General features: G+C 40.4%; 1 protein-coding gene across 1 annotated transcript in view; it reads left to right on the top strand.

The window, feature by feature from the left end:
- Positions 1-19,464, top strand: part of LOC124269362 (receptor-type tyrosine-protein phosphatase kappa-like) — a 30,459-nt gene extending 10,995 nt beyond the window's left edge. The window contains exons 6-20 of the mRNA XM_046704381.1: positions 663-951; positions 2,070-2,157; positions 2,807-2,883; positions 3,462-3,596; positions 4,087-4,206; positions 4,401-4,549; positions 5,235-5,370; positions 5,818-5,967; positions 8,078-8,177; positions 9,689-9,762; positions 11,759-11,897; positions 12,525-12,655; positions 15,264-15,415; positions 17,602-17,737; positions 18,675-19,464. Of these exons, the coding sequence (XP_046560337.1) occupies positions 663-951; positions 2,070-2,157; positions 2,807-2,883; positions 3,462-3,596; positions 4,087-4,206; positions 4,401-4,549; positions 5,235-5,370; positions 5,818-5,967; positions 8,078-8,177; positions 9,689-9,762; positions 11,759-11,897; positions 12,525-12,655; positions 15,264-15,415; positions 17,602-17,737; positions 18,675-18,731 (1,933 nt within the window). The 3' untranslated portion in view covers positions 18,732-19,464. The remainder of the gene's footprint in view (positions 1-662; positions 952-2,069; positions 2,158-2,806; positions 2,884-3,461; positions 3,597-4,086; positions 4,207-4,400; positions 4,550-5,234; positions 5,371-5,817; positions 5,968-8,077; positions 8,178-9,688; positions 9,763-11,758; positions 11,898-12,524; positions 12,656-15,263; positions 15,416-17,601; positions 17,738-18,674) is intronic.

The raw sequence follows: 19,464 nt of genomic DNA, 5'->3' as shown, positions 1-19,464 counted from the left end.
GTTACCTGCTCTTGGCTGTAGGGGGCCAGAGGGCCCTGTAAGGGTGGTCTCACAAGACAAAACGTAGTTTTTGTTTTGTAAATATTTTATTCAAAATATTGTTACAACTGTCGTAGGGATTTTAAATGGACATTTAAATGCTTATAAGTACCCCAAGGAGGAATATATTCAAAGAATCTTAAACCTCTACAGGTTAGTTCGACTTTGTCTTCTTGTTTTTCTTGTGATGTACTTGAAAATTTTTGTCTTTTTTTATTACTCACAGATATATTCTAAATGATTAAATCCACTTGGAAGCATTTTCATGGGCTGTATATTTTGTGTTGTCAGTATTTCTTGACATTATTTTTTAAGCTATCAACATAATAAACTCTGTAGCTAGTCCAGCTTGAACAAGTCAGAATTATTTGCTTTACTTATATTTTGTCAGTTGTTTCCAATTCCAATTTTTAGCCATACTGATGCATTGAAAAGAACTGGTTCAGAACCAAAGCTTTGAAATGTTTGTATGTGAGGACTACAATTATTCACTTTTACATGTTCTCAACACAATTTTGTAGCCTGGAACCAGCAGATTAGCAAAGTTCAAAGGTTGTCAATAGTTTATTAGATGTCCATGAACTACATAGGTGTAAGATGCTAATTGATGCTGTGTCTTCCAGACGGAGACGCCACAAGCGTATGGACGTGAGCAACCCCCTGCCTCTGGACCCGAGGGATACAGAGAATAACGGACACAGTGAGAGCGCCCGCTTGTTGAGTGACTCACGGGTCGGAGATGCTACAAGGCTGGATCAAGATGAAAATGGAGGAGGCGAAGAGATCAATGAGCCGATATATGTCAACATCAACAGCAAGAAACAGACAAGCCCCGTGAAACTGGTGGACCTTGCAGATTACATCAAGAAACACAGGGAGAATAACTGTCTCGGATTTAAACAGGAGTTTGAGGTATGTATGTTCCAGGCAGAAACTTTTAGGCAGCTGGATGAGCTGATACACTATTTCTGTGTACTTGTCTGTCAACGTAGCTGAGATAACCCATTCAATTTGTACAAAGTGGTACTTGTTATCCTCGGTTTAATATTGTCAGAGGTCATTTGCAGTTATGTTTATGAAACTATCAATGTTGTCAGAATCCAGTCTCTAAAAAGGCTCTGATTCTGCAATTTGCAACAAGTCTACATGCAGTGGAAATCACATAATGTGCTGGTGCTATATCCATGACAATCACTTCAGTGTCAGATGTACACACTATTGAATATTAAGATCAACACCAAATGTATTTTAAAATCAACCATCTTGGTCATAAACATTAAGTACTAAGTAAATACTTACCAAATACTTTGCAAGTCTTCATGCACATAACCATAACATAACCAGTGTTAGTTTGAAGAACATCACCCCCGTGAAGATTCTGGTTAGAATTGATCTACACGAAACCAAGCTTGTCGTGATAGGCGACTAACGGGATCGGGTGGTCAGGCTTGCTGACTTGGTTGACACATGTCATCACATCCCAATTGCGTAGATGGAAGCTTGTCATTTACAGACTCCCGCCGTCCAACTTGAATATTTGCCGAGTGCGGCGTAAAACTAAACTCTGGCTCACCCTAAGAACATCAAATCTCATTTGCACATAGGATTACAAGTGGACCAGTGAAATGATATAAGTCATAAGAGCGAGGCAGCATACATTTGTTACTTGTTGCGTATCACAGTAAGGCTTCCATATGTGGTGCACATTTCGTAAAACCTAAATCAATAAGATTGTTTACATTCTCTTGTGCCTTCCTGATCTGTCAATCTGATTCAAAGTACGTCCATACAAGTTTGACATACATACATTGAATGTTCAAAAGGATGTTTGGTTGAGAGAATTAATTGTTCTGTATGAACAGTTGTGCAAAGTAGATGTTGAGAATTTTGATTTGGAGACTGTTAATCAGGTGCTGAACAACTTAGGTAAGCTATGTGACCAGTTCCAGACCAGCTGTAATGTCCATACTTTATACTAGAATGAAGATGATATTGAGTTCTCACATAGTACGGACTGCCTCTGTTTCCAGGAACTCCCTATGGGTCTGCTAGCTCTGTGTGAGGTGGCCCGACGTGCTGATAATAAGGCCAAGAATAGATACGGAAACATCGTAGCATGTAAGTTGACAGCAACACTGTAGCATCTTTATCAATTCACATTAAGAATTATCTTGTAACATATGTTATATTTGGGAATACACTTTGTTAGTAAAGTACAAATTCTAGTACTTTTTGAGTTGAGCCCCATCCGGGATTCGAACCCACACCCTCAGAGTCAGGCACCTAATCGCCAGCACACTTAATCGCCAGCACACAAAGTCAGCCGCCTAACCCACTCAGCATAGGCGGATGACTTTGTGTGCTGGCGATTAGGTGCCTGACTCTGAGGGTGTAGGTTCGAATCCCTGATGGGGCTCAACTCAAAAAGTACTAGAATTTGTACTTTACTAAGAAAGTGTAATCCCTAATATAACATATGTTACATTTGACCACTTTCTGAATGCATTTTGTAATCAAGAATTATCTTACCTCACACATAAATGTCGTTTTCTGATTGGCTGAGCCAATCAATTTTACCTGCTTACAAGCGAGTAACATTTTCTATGTTAACCGCTGGAAATACGGGACTATGTGTTAGTAGTGGTTTGGCTGCTGCCAAACTCCGGTACTCCTTATTATGATCCAATACCCGTGCTTCAAACAGTTCAAAATTAACACTGAGATGTTCTGTAAGATAAATACTTGACTTTGTGTCCATGTGTTGCAGATGATCATTCCAGAGTTACCTTAGACCCCATGGCCAATGAAGCCAACTCGGATTACGTCAACGCAAACTTCATGGATGTAAGTATGCAGCTGGTATATACACACAGTAACCTTTTTGTCGGAAGCTGCCGGTGAAATGATGATGAGGAAGTTTAATGTTGGTAATAATAATGTGTTAGTTAGATATGGTGATGGTTGACAAGGTGTTTGTGTAGTCTCGTTCAGAGGTTGTTCATTAATCCAAGGACAGAGGCTTCATTACCCATTTACCTGAATCACTACATACCTCTAAAAGGTAAATGCTGAAGCTGTCTTTGAAAATTGAAACATAATACGGGGCGGTCAGGTAACCTAGTGGTTCGAGCATTGGCTCGTCTCGCCTAAGACCCGGGTTCGAATCCCCACATGGGTACAATGTGTGAAGCCCATTCCTGGTGTCCCTGGCCGTGATGTTGCTGGAATATTGCTAAAAGCGGCGTAAAAATAAACTCTGTCAGTCAGTGAAACATAATACAACCAAGATATAATAAAAGGGATTATCAATGCAAAAATAATTATTATACACTGATCTTATTGTCAAGGCCTGCTTAACTTTAGCTATATGTAATTTGTGAAGTTACTGTTGTTGAAGATATAGCATGTGTTGTGTGTTGCAGGGCTACAGCAAACAACATCAGTACATTGCATCTCAAGGACCAAACAAAGCCATGATTCGGGACTTCTGGCGGATGGTGTGGCAGCAGAGAGTGTGCAAGGTGGTCATGTTGACCAACCTAGTAGAGGCTTGTAAGGTGAGTGAACGACACAGACAACATAGTAGTGGCCTTTAAGGTGAGCAGGTTGTTTGTTGGTAAGTCCAGTTTTATGTTGACTGTCTACGAATAATGGGATGTCCTGAGTCTGGATCGATACAACTGGTCTATGTAGATGTGCATCAAGGGAGTCAGTGAGTCAGCCAACCGATCCCGTTAGCTGTCAGTCTTACTACAAGCATGGGTTGCAGAGGACCAATTCTTCCCCAGAACTTCATGGGTGTTGAACGACGTGATGGAGGCTTGTAGACTGAACATGCTACTGTGAAGGCAAGACTTCCGGAATACATGCTGTAAAGTACTGTGACAATTATTGATAGTATACGTACTGACAGATTGTAGTTCTTTGAGGACAATTCAGGTTTCAGCTTGGCCTTGTGCTTTTTAGGTCATCATGTTTTAAGCTCAACTATTTGTATGCATAACTTTCTTAAGAATGTTAAAAAACCTGTGATTTTATGTTGTGCAGAAAAAATGTGAGCAGTACTGGCCGGAGGAGGGCGGCATCAAGTACGGGGAGGTGACCGTCAGGATAGTGGACACTGCCAAGTACACAGACTACACCATCAGAACGTTTGAAATATCACAGGTCAGCAAACTGTGTGCGCTCTTGAATTCTAATTATCTCAGTTCTGAATTATTTTGTACCTGTCAGTGGAGTTTTTGTTCATTATTTGAAAGATAATTTGTACATTTGAGTGCTCTGGGATTATCAGTTATACGGCACTACTAACTGCCACTCAGAAAGTGTGTATTTACCTTGGTAATATTGGCCTGTTTCAGTTGGAGATCAGCCGTATCGTGAAACAGTTTCACTTCACGACATGGTCAGACCACGGCGCACCCACCTACCCTACAACCCTCCTGGCCTTCAGACGGAAGGTCCAGATGTACAACCCGGAGTCCTCTGCTCCCATCCTCTGTCATTGCAGGTAATAGCAGCTTTAGTCAAGCGGAATCATTCATATTGGCTTACATGTTATACCATTAATTATGGAACATGATGCTCATATGTTTTTACATGTAATCCAATCAATCATTGCTCTCTGCGCAATAAAAGTTTCCTTCAAATTGTTGCTGAATTCATGAAGGATGTCATACGATGATGTGTATATAAAAATCCTGTTGCCTCCCAAATCCTTAGAGTATAAAAACAATTGTGTATGTCATGTAGTCAAGATATCTGTGGCATTAAGATCAGATCCTAGTGTTTTGTATAGCTTCTCACTGATCTGAGGACTTCCCATACTATTTCACGTCTGAAGCACGTCAGAGAATTCTGTGAGACTCCCAAAGTTGCATCCTCATTAAGTCCTGGATTTTTGTTGCCAATTTTTTATTCGGAAGGATCTACTTGACAAATGTTGGTCATATTGATGGAAATTCCACGAGAAGCATGATTTGATCATAGATGTCTCCATTTCTGCATGTACCAATATTGAACTGCTAGGGTGTACATTAAACCTGAATTGATTTTCTGTATTGCAGTGCTGGGTGTATATAAAACCAGAACTGATATTCTGTATTTCTGTGCTGGGTGTATATAAAACCAGAACTGATATTCTGTATTTCTGTGCTGGCTGTGTATTAAACCTGAACTGATCTGCTGTATTTCAGTGCTGGGATTGGCCGTACTGGGACCTACATAGCCCTTGACTACCTGTTGGAACAGGCCCAGTCGGAGGACCAAGTGGACGTCCTGTGTATAGCCCAGCTGATGAGGACCAACCGTGTCAACATGATCCAGACATGGGTAAGTATAGCCTGACAAAGGCCTTGCTCAATCCACTAATATAATCAGGCCTCGCTTGTCTTCTTACACCAATGGTGAGGATGAGTTCTCACAAATCAACGACTGGATCATCTCAGTAGATTTGATTACAGACTCCAGTCATATAGCTGGAAGTGTGGCGTTAAACAATGAACAGGGAGAAAGAAAACCATGAGAAAAACCCTAAAAATAATCCAGAGATTCAACACTTACAAGGTTTGGGGGGCCTTTGGGACTTTGAATGAAGTTAATCAAAGTTACCAAATAATTAGCCATGTATTGTACATTCATATTCTCAGTGACAAGGGAATATCAATAATATTTTCTTGAAAAAATGATGTTATTATTCTGAATATTCTTTTTCTTTATAGTCATTGGTAAAGACTGAATCGAGACATAATAATAAATGTGTGATTCTCATTATTCCAGGAACAATATGCATTTGTGTATGATGCTGTGCTTGAGGCCGTCAAATCAGGGGAGACAACTATAGCAAAGTCTGCATTCCGCTCTACATACCAAAATATGCTGAGTTCAGCTACAGAGGGGGAGCCTAATAAACTAGAGGAACAGTACCAGGTAAACTTGATCCTCATTACTAGAAATAGTCTTGTCAAGTTTTAAAGTTGATATTTATGTGTTCATCTTAAATAGAAAGATGGAAATATGCCAGCAATGTTTATCCCAATACTGTATCAGAACACACATGATTTGTCATGACATATTTGCAGGTCATGATGTTGTGTGTACTTAAAATACTGTGTGTAAAATTGTATTGCATTATTATCAGTAAACTCACATATAACATCCAGGGACTGTCATACTTACTTATCGCGTTTTACTGCACAACTGTACATGAATAAAATGGTGCAAGTCGTGAGATAAGACAAGTATAATGATATACAATTTATAGTTTAAAACTTCCAATATTACACTCAAGCAAATGTGTCATGTGACGTATATACAAAACTCATGCAAAATTATGTACTGTAAACGTACTTATTTTCGCGTGGTGCAATTTTCGCGGAATTGACAGTTTAGACTACATCGCGCGGTCAATTATTCGCGCAATCAGTAATTGCCGGAACTGCCAGCTGTCTCTTTGGCCGCCACTAATAGCAGTGAAAACAAAAAGAGTGGCTTAACCTGTCAGGTGGCGTTTATTGCTTACTCACAGGAAATCCCTATCTGTGCGATATACTAGTACACAGTAATCCGTTCACTCCCGGAAGAGATGAAAAACACATCAGTCTTATGTTCCGAATTCTGACGATTTGACGAATTAACTTATACTGTATATGATGCTCTTTGTGATTTCAAACAAGCTGGGTTGTTGTGAATGAGATGATTGGGTGTTAGTGACTATTCGCTTCATGATGTACTGGTGAATAAAATCTTGATGAATAAATAAAATACTGCTGTATTATTTCTTTCCGAGTCGTTTCACGGTAATCTGTTTTGTATCAAACCATGTCATGTGACCAATTTTTCATGGCGGCCACAACACACATTGCTGTTTTCGCTAATTCGGCAATGGGATTTAGCTCATTATTTAATTATGTTTTGGGAAATCCATTACAACGACAGTTAAGTATGATCAGTCGTCATTTTAAGATTCCCTTTGATTTCTGTCTTCAAATGTGATGTGTTATGGTAACAACTCAGGGGCGAGCGTGGCTAGACTGAATGAATGACAGGTTTATTCGCGGTGTATAAATTTTCGCGCTAAAATGTTTTGCGCGAAAATAAAACCTGCGCGGAATATAATACGTTTACAGTATTATGCAGTACTAAATTTCACACTCGCTTCATATAAGTAGTGGGACACACTTGCACATGTAATAATCTCTATGTATTATAGTATATAAAGGGCAATAATAGTAGTAAACTACTCCAAACAAAAATCACCGATTTCTCTCATGTTTCTATAGTTCCAAGACATATCAACTAAAGTAATATGACCGGTTAACTAAAGAACTGGGCAGTCCTTAACTCAGTTGTGGGTGGCATGTTTGCTGCTTATATGATGTAAAATATCTGCCATGGTAGAGATCGAGTCTGCAGAGTAGGAAAAGGATATATTCAGGACTTAAAAGCCAGGCCGTCAGTTACTGACAAAACACCCTTGATTTGACCAATGTGTGATGATGAATCAAGGGACATTCCTACATTGTAAACCAAAAGTCACAGTGTTCTTTAATCTGATTGGTTGAAAAACATGATCGAATGGTATTCGATTCCCGGAAATTACAAGACTATTCACTGTGTATTGACATGTACAGATATCACACACAATTGTATTGTTGCATCGTCAGCAGTGGTGACGTCATTCAAATCATATTGTGATGTCATAATGACGTCACAAATGAACAGTTCCAGATGGTACCATGGGAACCAGTTGAAACGGCCGGCTGATGACATTTCACTGCTGTACCCGTACTCGATGTCAACGAGTGCAGACAGACAGCCTTTTAGGTGTCTTTTGTGTTTACAATGTTGATAAACATCATGTGTTGGCCAATTGTTTATCTTCTAATTGAAGCCTGTCTACACAGGTTGAATATGATTTCACATTGTGTGCACACAGTACTAAGAATTGTCATGAGTCAGCTTACAACATGGTGAAGCAGATTTTAGCCTTGATGTATTCTACCCCGTGTGTTTTGTGACTGACCACCTCTTCCTTCAGGTGCTACAGACCCTGTCCCCCACAGTGGAAAGAAGTGAGTGCTCTGCAGCCTACGCCGAGGAGAACATGAACAAGAACCGATTCAAGAACATATTGCCAGGTCAGACAAGAGTGGATTGACTTCTTCAGCTACTTCAGTGTTATTTTATTGATGTCGAGATGAGGTGTCAGAGTTGTGCTGAATCTTTGTCTGATTTGCCCCAGTTTGATCCTTAGTGAGCAGCTGCCCATTTTCATGGGGTCAGTGAAGTCATAACTGTATTCAACTTAAGTCACTTGAGGCTTTCCTCACACGAGCTTGCCATAGTCCGCTGTGCCGTGCTGTGATTGAGATAAAGCACTATAATATCATTAGTCTTTATCAATAACTTATGAGAAGCTATAGGCGAAGATATCACTTCAGTTCCAGAGCATGGTATTTTGGCTGCTATTGAAACAATTTCATTTTTATTTTCAGTCTGCATGGTTGATTTTGATGAAAAGTTGCATGTACTTTCGCGTTATGGGTTCAAACAATAACCCTTCAGGAGTGTTGATTTAAAAACATGAAACTTTAATCAGTTTGATTTTCAGGGTGTTCTTTAATCTTAGCATGTTATGAAATCTCTTGACTTTGAATTCTTCACTTTCTCAGTCATTCGCAACGCTCCATCTGTTTTTCTCAATGTAAGTTGTGAATGAATGAGGCCATGCTTGTATTGGCACAAGTGATAGCTTGATGCTTGAGTCACAGCCTGGTCTGCCTCAGCATTGTGCTTCAACAGTTGTGTGGCTTCCACAGACTTTAAACATTCAGTTATATTACATTTACTTTAAGCCAAAGCTTTTCTTTACGAGTTTCTTCTCTGGATGTAAAACTTTAAAAAAACACACAACATGTTTGCTTCCACGGATGTTAAACATTCAGTTATATGATATTTACTGTAAGCCATAGCATTTCTTTATGAGTTTCTTCTCTGAATGTAAAAGTTAAACAACAAAACATAAATAAGTTTGTATTAAATCACTTGGAATAAAAGCATAAATGACCTCCAAGATAATAATCAATGAGAAATATCATAAGAGGCTTAAGTCTATTGTGCTTGTATTCCTATAGGAGGTTTATATGAACAAGGGTTGTCTGTTGCTTAGGGGTGTCATTGATCAGACATTATTGATACATCTCAGATGTGTCACAATATATGGATTAATAACAAGATTTATTCTTCTGTATGTGTTTTGGTAAAAGTGGCCAATATGGGCCTGCAGTTCAAATCCAGATGTAAACAAGGCTGATCCATTATATGGTTACAGTGGATTTTTCTGACTTCTAAATGTTGATCTGAACAAGTTGTAATCTTTATAATTGTAAACGTTTCTGCGGAAGTAATTGTTTAATATAGTATCAATATTGAGACATTTGTATTGATGCAGTATCTGCAGTAAACATTCACTGATCAATCAACATCTTGACATGCGATGACATCCCTACTGGTGCTTGAAATGAACATTTTGAATGGAGTTATGATTACCTAAAGTTCCTATTAATATTTTCACTTTCCCAGTTTGATACTTACCACTTTGGAATGGTGTGACTTGCTTGCCCTTCACCCTGAGTGCCTCTTTTTTTAGCCAATCGGTGTCGCCCTTTCCTGTACACGCCTGTTGACAACTGTACTGACTACATCAATGCTGTGTTCCTCCCTGTAAGTACCCCTGCCCTGCTGACTAGTCTTGCTGCATCGGGGGGCAGTTAGTGGCTGATGTGGAGGTCTGTGTGTGACAGATAGATAGTAACATTCACATCATTGGTGCAGGTTTTTGTTTGTCATTAACATGCCAGGCCATCGTTCTCATCACTGCCGCAGGTCACGGTGGTCATCACTGCCGCAGGTCACGGTGGTCATCACTGCTGCAGGTCACGGTGGTCATCACAGCTGCACGTCATGGTGGTCATCACTTCATGGTTCTGATCGTTACTGTAGGTTAACATCATCAACATCGCAAGGCCTACATTATCATCACACAGCAAGTTAACATCAACATCGCAAGGCCTACATTATCATCACACAGCAAGTTAACATAAACATCGCAAGGCCAACATTATCATCACACTGCAAGTTAACATCAACATCATAAGGTCATCATTATCATCACACTGCAGGTTAACATTTATATCTTTACAGCAAGTTAACATCAACATCAAAAGGCTATCATTATCATCACACTGCAGGTTAACATCATCACACAGCAAGTTAACATCAACATCATAAGGCCTTCAATATCATCACACTGCAGGTTAACATTTATATCTTTACAGCAAGTTAACATCAACATCATAAGGCTATCATCATCACACTGCAGGTTAACATTTATATCTTTACAGCAAGTTAACATCAACATCATAAGGCCATCATTATCATCACACTGCAGGTTAACATTTATATCTTTACAGCAAGTTAACATCAACATCATAAGGCCATCATTATCATCACACTGCAGGTTAACATTTATATCTTTACAGCAAGTTAACAACATCATAAGGCCATCATTATCATCACACTGCAGGTTAACATTTATATCTTTACAGCAAGTTAACATCATAAGGCCATCATTATCATCACACTGCAGGTTAACATTTATATCTTTACAGCAAGTTAACATCAACATCATAAGGCCATCATTATCATCACACTGTAGGTTAACATTTATATCTTTACAGCAAGTTAACATCAACATCATAAGGCCATCATTATCATCACACTGTAGGTTAATATTCTCATCACTGGTTTAAGTTCACATTTTTTTATCAACGTCAGCATCACATGGTCATTTTCATCACATAACAGGTTAACATTGTTATCTTTACTGCAAGTGAACATGACCATCAATGACCACCTGTAAGCTAGTGTTACATCCTTGAACTGTGACACCTGTAAGTATAATTGAAGCATTGCTTCTATCCTATGGCTGCCATGCATCTAAGCTTTACTTGACAGTTATGGACTTCCTGCTGACAACTAACACTTCCTACATTTCTGCAGAATTTCACGCACAAAGTGCTTGTGAATAACACAACTAACATTCATGTGGACATTGCCGAACTGCTGAATGTCACTTTTAACATCACTTTTCTAAAGCAAATATTTCACCATCTGTAGTCACTGATGACTATGTATATCATACATAAGGGGTATCACCTACTTTTTAAATGAGTCCTACAATTTGAATGTTTTCCCCTCCAGTCTGTTATAACATTCTCAAAACAAGACACTACTTTGTTGATTGTCCCTCTTCAGCTAAAGCAGTGTATGTGTTACCATTCTAACTAGTCAGAGACAGCTGAGCTCTTGTAACCATCCATTCTTCAGTCCTTTCTCAATCTTTGAAACATTTGGACCAGTTGAGTTCATCTTGAAATCATTTATGAAATCTTCCAGCCTTGTCTTAACCCAGTAAGTCTTGTGATCACGTTTACCTCTTGGGACAAGAGGTTTGACTTGAATAGGCGAATAACTAATGTTTAAAATTGTTCCATATTTGTGATGGGTACTTTCGAATGTTAATTGCATCTCGACATTTTTAATCACATTTTGTTATCATGTTGATGAAGCTTTGAATTTTATGCCTTCTGAGTCCTAGTCTACAATTCCTTGTCAAGTATTTTTGTCCATGTGTACTAACATCTATGGACTCTTGTAGGGATGCACACAGAAGGACCGCTTCATCGTCACTCAGATGCCGCTGCCCAACACTGTGGCCGACTTCTGGCGCATGTTGTACGACTATACCTCTGATACCATCATCATGCTCAATGAGTTTGATAGGAACGACAAGGTAGGTAGTCCATACTTACTCAGATAGGATGGCCTGCTTGTCTTACAACCACCAGTACATGTGCTAGGTTATATCTCAGAGGTCAGAGGATTCTTATATGTCAGTGTCACACTCATAGCCCTGTCTGTCGAACCGCCTCCGTGGTGTAGTGGTTAGAGCGTCCGCCCGGAGAGCAGAAGGTCGCGGGTTCGATCCCCGACCGCGTCATACCAAAAGACGTTAAAATATGGTACTTGTTGGTCCCTGCCTGGCGCTCGGCATTAATGGGTACAAACAAGGACTGGTTGTCTCGGAGTCAGTATACTGTGTCTGAGTGGGGTATTCATGCTTCACTGCGGCATGGTATCTCAGTGGGCTAGTGCTATAAAACCAGCTTAAGTCTGGGCTTGTACAAGCAGACGCACATACACATACACACGCATGCACGTCGTCATATGAGCGTAATATTCTCAAGCACGACGTTAAACCCAATTTCACCTCACCTCACCTGATAGCCCTGTCTTGGGCCTATATCACTTTTTCTAACATATTGAAGTGAAACACTGTGGAAGAACTGTAATATTGTTCAAAATGACATTACTCCCAGGCCTATGTCATTTACTTACTTTAGATGTCTGTTTCTGTGTTTTAGTGGCAGTGCCGCTCACGGAGGAATATGGCTATACAGAAGAGTATGGCCCCCTCAACGTGGAGCTGCTGTCATCCTCTGAAGCTGACCCTGACGTCACCATCCGCATCTTCAAACTCAGCCATCTTGTCAAGGTAGTACTATTTTGAAAATGTACACGATCAGTTATTTTGTCCTTCATGCTAATTTCTTCTGATATATCACATTGTCCTTTCTCTATTCTGGCACTGCTCTGTCCGTTTCATGCTGTTCTGTCATTTGTTTTGCCTCACACATGTTGTTCTTCACTCTCATGCTGTAGTGCCAGCAAGTTAGTCTTTGTCATGCTGTTCCAGTTCTGTCATGCTGTTCTGTTGCTGTCATGTTGTTCCATTACTGTCATGTTATTCCAGTTCTGTCATGCTGTTCCATTACTGTCATGCTGTTCTGTTACTGTTATGCCATGTTATTCCAGTACTGTCATGTTGTTCTGTCACTGTCATGCAGTTCCATTACTGTCATGCTGTTCTATCACTGTCATGCTGTTCTGGCTGTCATGCTGTACCATGTTATGTTGTTGTCCCCCGCCGCAGCGTGGAACGGGGGACTTTGTATTCAGCAGCGTTCCATACGTCCCGATTCTTGTTATCGCGATATCTAATGAACTGTTGTACCCAATGTCTTCAAATTTGGTGTCAGCCTACATTTGGGGATTACGCAGACACCAGTCGATTTGCGTGACCTTGACCTTATTTTCAAGGTCACCACAACACTTTGACCACTTTTCCAACTCTTGTTCACGCGATATCTCATGAACTGGTGTACCCAATGTCTTCAAATTTGGTGACAGCCTACATTAGGGGATTACGCAGACACCAGTCGATTTGGGTAACCTTGACTTATTTTCAAGGTCACCACGACACTGACCACTTTTCAAACTGTTAACATGATATCTCATGGACTGTTGTACCCAATGTCTTCAAATTTAGTTACAGCCTACATTGGGGGATTACGCAGACACCAGTTTATTTGTGTGACCTTGACCTTATCTTCAAGGTCACCACGACACTTTTCACACTTTTAACTCTTGTTAACGCGATATCTCATGAAATGTTGTACCCAATGTCTTCAAATTTGGTGACAGCATACATTGGAGTATTACACAGACACCAGTCTATTTGGGTGACCTTGACCTTATCTTCAAGGTCACCACGATACTTTGACCGCTTTTTAAAGCGATGTCTCATAAAACATTGCACCCAATGTTTCAAGTATGTTGACAGCCTACATTGGGTGATTACCAGTCATTTCAGGCATCTTGTATGTGACCCAAAAATAAAAAGTAGTAAATATAGATATTCCATTCTTGTGCGGCGGGGGACACTGCCATATCAGTGGCAAACACTTGTTCTGTCACTGTCATGCTGTTCTGTCACTGTCATGCAGTTCCATTCCTGTAATGCTGTTCTCTCACTGTCATGCTGTTCTGTCACTGTCTTGCTGTTCTGTCACTGTCTTGCTGTACCATTACTGTCATGCTGTTCTATCACTGCCATGCAGTTCCATTACTGTCATGCTGTTCTGGCTGTCATGTTGTTCCATTACTGTCATGCTGTTCTGTCACTGTCATGCTGTACCATTACTGTCATGCTGTTCTATCACTGTCATGCTGTTCTGTCACTGTCATGCTGTTCTGTCACTTTCATGTTGTTCCATTACTGTCATGCTGTTCTGTCACTGTCATGCAGTTCCATTACTGTCATGCTGTTCTATCACTGCCATGCAGTTCCATTACTGTTATGCTGTTCTATCACTGTCATGCTGTTCTGTCACTGTCATGCTGTTCTATCACTTTCATGTTGTTTCATTACTTTCATGCTGTTCTATCACTGTCATGCAGTTCCATTACTGTCATGCTGTTCTGTCACTGTCATGCTGTACCATTACTGTCATGCTGTTCTATCACTGTCATGCTGTTCTGTCACTGTCATGCTGTTCTATCACTTTCATGTTGTTTCATTACTTTCATGCTGTTCTATCACTGTCATGCAGTTCCATTACTGTCATGCTGTTCTATCACTGCCATGCAGTTCCATTAATGTCATGCTGTTCTGTCACTGTCATGCAGTTCCATTACTGTAATGCTGTTCTGGCTGTCATGTTGTTCCATTACTGTCATGCTGTTCTGTCACTGTCATGCTGTACCATTACTGTCATGCTGTTCTATCACTGTCATGCTGTTCTCTCACTGTCATGCTGTTCTGTCACTGTCATGTTGTTCCATTACTGTCATGCTGTTCTGGCTGTCATGTTGTTCCATTACTGTCATGCTGTTCTGTCACTGTCATACTGTACCATTACTGTCATGCTGTTCTATCACTGTCATGCTGTTCCATTACTGTCATGCTGTTCTGTCACTTTCATGTTGTTCCATTACTGTCATGCTGTTCTGTCACTGTCATGCTGTACCATTACTGTCATGCTGTTCTATCACTGTCATGCAGTTCCATTACTATCATGCTGCTCTGGCTGTGATGTTGTTCCATTACTGTCATGCTGTTCTGTCACTGTCATGCTGTACCATTACTGTCATGCTATTCTATCACTGCCATGCAGTTCCATTACTGTCATGCCGTTCTATTACTGTCATGCAGTTCCATTACTATCATGCTGCTCTGGCTGTCATGCCATTTCATATCTGTAAGTCTATGCTGTATTTGTCATGCTATTCTGTGACTGTCATGTTGTTCTGTTCTGCTGCAGGGTGAGGAGAGAGCAGTGAAACAGTTCATGTTCAAGTCATGGCCAGACTACCAGACAGTGCCCAACTCACGGACAGCTCTACTAAGGCTGCACAAACTCACCACAGACTGGCTCAAGCAGAACGGCAAAGGCCCAGTCACAATACACTGCATGTGAGTAATCACCTTCACATCTTAAGGCCTATCGCTATCACTGTGCAGAGTTGTCTCCCTTGAGCATGTCAGAAACCCATGATCATTGGTTCAAATCCTGGTACGCCCTGGTATTGTTTCCAGGTCAGCACCCTGCCTTTCTTTGTGGGTTTCCCCCACGTAGTATACATCTTAGACCTCCCATCTGATGCTGACATGCATCAGATGACTGTAATACTCTTCAGAGCATGGTTGAACCAAACATACTCACTCGTGAAGATCATAGCTTTTTCTCAACATTTTCTTCAACTTCCTATTTGTCAAGGAAAAATGTTTTAATCTATCTACTTCAAAGATTAGATATTCGGCAGCAATATGTTTTTCCATAATTTGACAAATTTGTTAGTTTGATGTTATTGTTCAGGATACACTAACAGATTGACAGCTTGTCCCGGATTGGTTGTATTGATGGATAGTGTGACAGGTTGTCCCCCTGATTGGTTGTCTTGATGGATAGTGTGGCAGCTTGTCCCTGATTGGTTGTCTTGATGGATAGTGTGACAGCTTGTCCCTGATCGGTTGTATTGATGGATAGTGTGGCAGCTTGTCCCTGATTGGTTGTATTGATGGATAGTGTGACAACTTGTCCCTGATTGGTTGTATTGATGGATAGTGTGACAGCTTGTCCCTGATTGGTTGTATTGGTGGATAGTGTAGCAGCTTGTCCCTGATTGGTTGTATTGATGGATAGTGTGACAGCTTGTCCCTGATTGGTTGTCTTGATGGATAGTGTGACAGGTTGTCCCCCTGATTGGTTGTCTTGATGGATAGTGTGGCAGCTTGTCCCTGATTGGTTGTCTTGATGGATAGTGTGACGGCTTGTCCCTGATCGGTTGTATTGATGGATAGTGTGGCAGCTTGTCCCTGATTGGTTGTATTGATGGATAGTGTGACAACTTGTCCCTGATTGGTTGTATTGATGGATAGTGTGACAGCTTGTCCCTGATTGGTTGTATTGATGGATAGTGTGGCAGCTTGTCCCTGATTGGTTGTATTGATGGATAGTGTGACAGCTTGTCCCTGATTGGTTGTCTTGATGGATAGTGTGACAGCTTTTTCCTGATTTGTTGTCTTGATGCATAGTGTGACAGCTTGTCCCTGATTGGTTTGTATCGATGAATAGTGTGACAGCTTGTCCCTGATTGGTTGTATTGATGAATAGTGTGATGGCTTGTCCCTGATTGGTTGTATTGATGAATAGTGTGACAACTTGTCCCTGATTGGTTGTATTGATGAATAGTGTGGCAGCCTGTCCCTGATTGGTTGTATTGATGGATCGTTAGACAGCTTGTCCCTGATTGGTTGTATTGATGGATAGTGTGACGGCTTGTCCCTGATCGGTTGTATTGATGGATAGTGTGGCAGCTTGTCCCTGATTGGTTGTATTGATGGATAGTGTGACAACTTGTCCCTGATTGGTTGTATTGATGGATAGTGTGACAGCTTGTCCCTGATTGGTTGTATTGGTGGATAGTGTGGCAGCTTATCCCTGATTGGTTGTATTGATGGATAGTGTGACAGCTTGTCCCTGATTGGTTGTCTTGATGGATAGTGTGACAGCTTTTTCCTGATTTGTTGTCTTGATGCATAGTGTGACAGCTTGTCCCTGATTGGTTTGTATCGATGAATAGTGTGACAGCTTGTCCCTGATTGGTTGTATTGATGAATAGTGTGACGGCTTGTCCCTGATTGGTTGTATTGATGAATAGTGTGACAACTTGTCCCTGATTGGTTGTATTGATGAATAGTGTGGCAGCCTGTCCCTGATTGGTTGTATTGATGGATCGTTAGACAGCTTGTCCCTGATTGGTTGTATTGATGGATAGTGTGACAGCTTGTCCCTGATTGGTTGTATTGATGGATAGTGTGACAGCTTGTCCCTGATTGGTTGTATTGATGAATAGTGTGACAGCTTGTCCTTCATTGGTTGTATTGGTGGATAGTGTGTTACATCACATCATACTCATCATTAAGTTGGGATAAAATTAATCTGTCGTAATATAGTTCACATAATGCCTATAACAAAACTAAGTTCCCCCTTTCTCCCAAGAAGATTATGCTATTAAGTTAGATGACAGCTGCTTATTGTAGGAGCTTAATTGTTCACCGTGAAGAAACAAGCAGACAATTTGTTATTGACTGTCCAGGAATGGCGCCAGCAAGAGCGGGGTGTTTGCTGCCGTAAGTTTGGTGCTGGAGAGACTGAGCCTGGACCAGGAGTTGGATGTGTACCAGACCGTCAAACAGATCCGCATCAACAGACCACAGTTCATTGAGAACTATGTAAGTTGGCAGTCAGAGGCTGCATTATCACTGTGATGAGGAACAATAGCTGAGTAATATGAAGTATATCTGGGTCAAACACTAGCCTCTTTTGCATTTAGAACCATGTCATATTGATTATGAACTGGCCAGCATCTCAACTATCAACACAGAAGACTCACATGCATAGAGTCTGGATGCACGTTCCAGTCATGGCTGTAACATTTCTGAAAATCACTCTTTGTCAATCATGTCATAAGGTAAATAATTGATAAAAAGAAAATCTATTAATCAATTGGAGATAAGTGTTTAAAACACACACTTGAAATATGGGTTCTTTTCCACACCATTTGGTACCATGTCCGAATTGTCTTCTTAGTGTCATAGGGAACTACTTTGGGTTGGGAATCATTGCCATGACACAATAATTTGACATTATACAATTATTGACTTCTAGTGAGGCGAAACCAGGTGAATATCACATGTCCAAGGTCGATAAATCATTGGATCAACCTAACTGAAGTCAATAATTGTTTTATTATATGACAAAAGTACTGAATACCTGTTCTTCATGGTGTCGTGTCATCTACCATTACGAATCTACATCAAAATGTCACTTTATACAATAAACAAGAAGTTGTTACCCATAAAGTCTTAAGCTAGCCCATGCTTGTCGTAAGAGGCGACTTATGGGATCGGGTGGTCAGGCTCGCTGACTTGGTTGACACATGTCATCAGTTCCCAATTGCACAGATCGATGCTTATGCTGTTGATCACTGGATTGTCTGGCTCAGACTCGATTATTTACAGACGTCCGCCATATAGCTAGAATATTGCTGAGTGCGGCGTAAAACTAAACTGACTCACTCACTCACAACAGGAATGGGTATGTATTCATATTGTTATGCTGAAGCATTTACAAAGAACATTTCACTCAGTGGCATCGGTTCTTTTACAGGAACAATTCCAGTTCTGCTACCAACTCATCATGGAATACCTTGACAGCCAAGAGTAGCCATAGCAACCGTTGATCAATCATAGCAACATTCCACGGTTACAATAACCACCATCCCAGCATTCCATAGCTCAAAGCAAATGCTTGTGATGTTTTAGTATCTCAAATTGTCATTTTCAATTTTACAAACCATGAAAGCTTTAGTCAGTGTTATGTAATGGAGATATTACTTTTGCTCAGATTTATATATATGTTGTACACCATCAGGATATTTTAACAAGTTGTTTATTGATTGTATTTTCTGATATGAACTTAAGAGTTAAGATATTTTTAATTGTGTTGACTTTTAAAGATTGTTGAATTCATTTGCATCTTCTGAAAGGTTGTTATATAAGTTACCTATGTCAAATTTGTTTATTTGCCAATGGTTAATTTGCAGATGTTAGGAAAGTAGTATGTTCAGAGACAACAGGTAGTATTTTTCCCAGATTATGCATTCACTGCTTATGTGATGTGTCATACAAACGTTTATTAACTGATAGAAGTATTACATGTATGTCTGGAGCTGCCGTCAACAGGGGCTATACTGTACTCTGTTGTGAGTGCATACTAAGGTTGTGATGCAGTGTGACATACTGTGAAACCTTGTGAATGTGGAACCTGTTATAGTGGACACTAGGAGTCTGAACCTTGTGATTCTGTATTGTCTGTGTCCTCGGATACAGTCCTACTGATGGTATCCTCGGATACAGTCCTACTGATGGTGTCCTCGGATACAGTCCTACTGATGGTG

Source organism: Haliotis rubra, unplaced genomic scaffold (assembly GCF_003918875.1).
Source record: "Haliotis rubra isolate DU_JTF1 unplaced genomic scaffold, ASM391887v1 Scf1012, whole genome shotgun sequence".
Classification (NCBI taxonomy): domain Eukaryota; kingdom Metazoa; phylum Mollusca; class Gastropoda; order Lepetellida; family Haliotidae; genus Haliotis; species Haliotis rubra.
The sequence above is the reverse complement of the archived record's forward strand: the minus strand, read 5'-3'. Positions and strand labels throughout refer to the sequence as shown.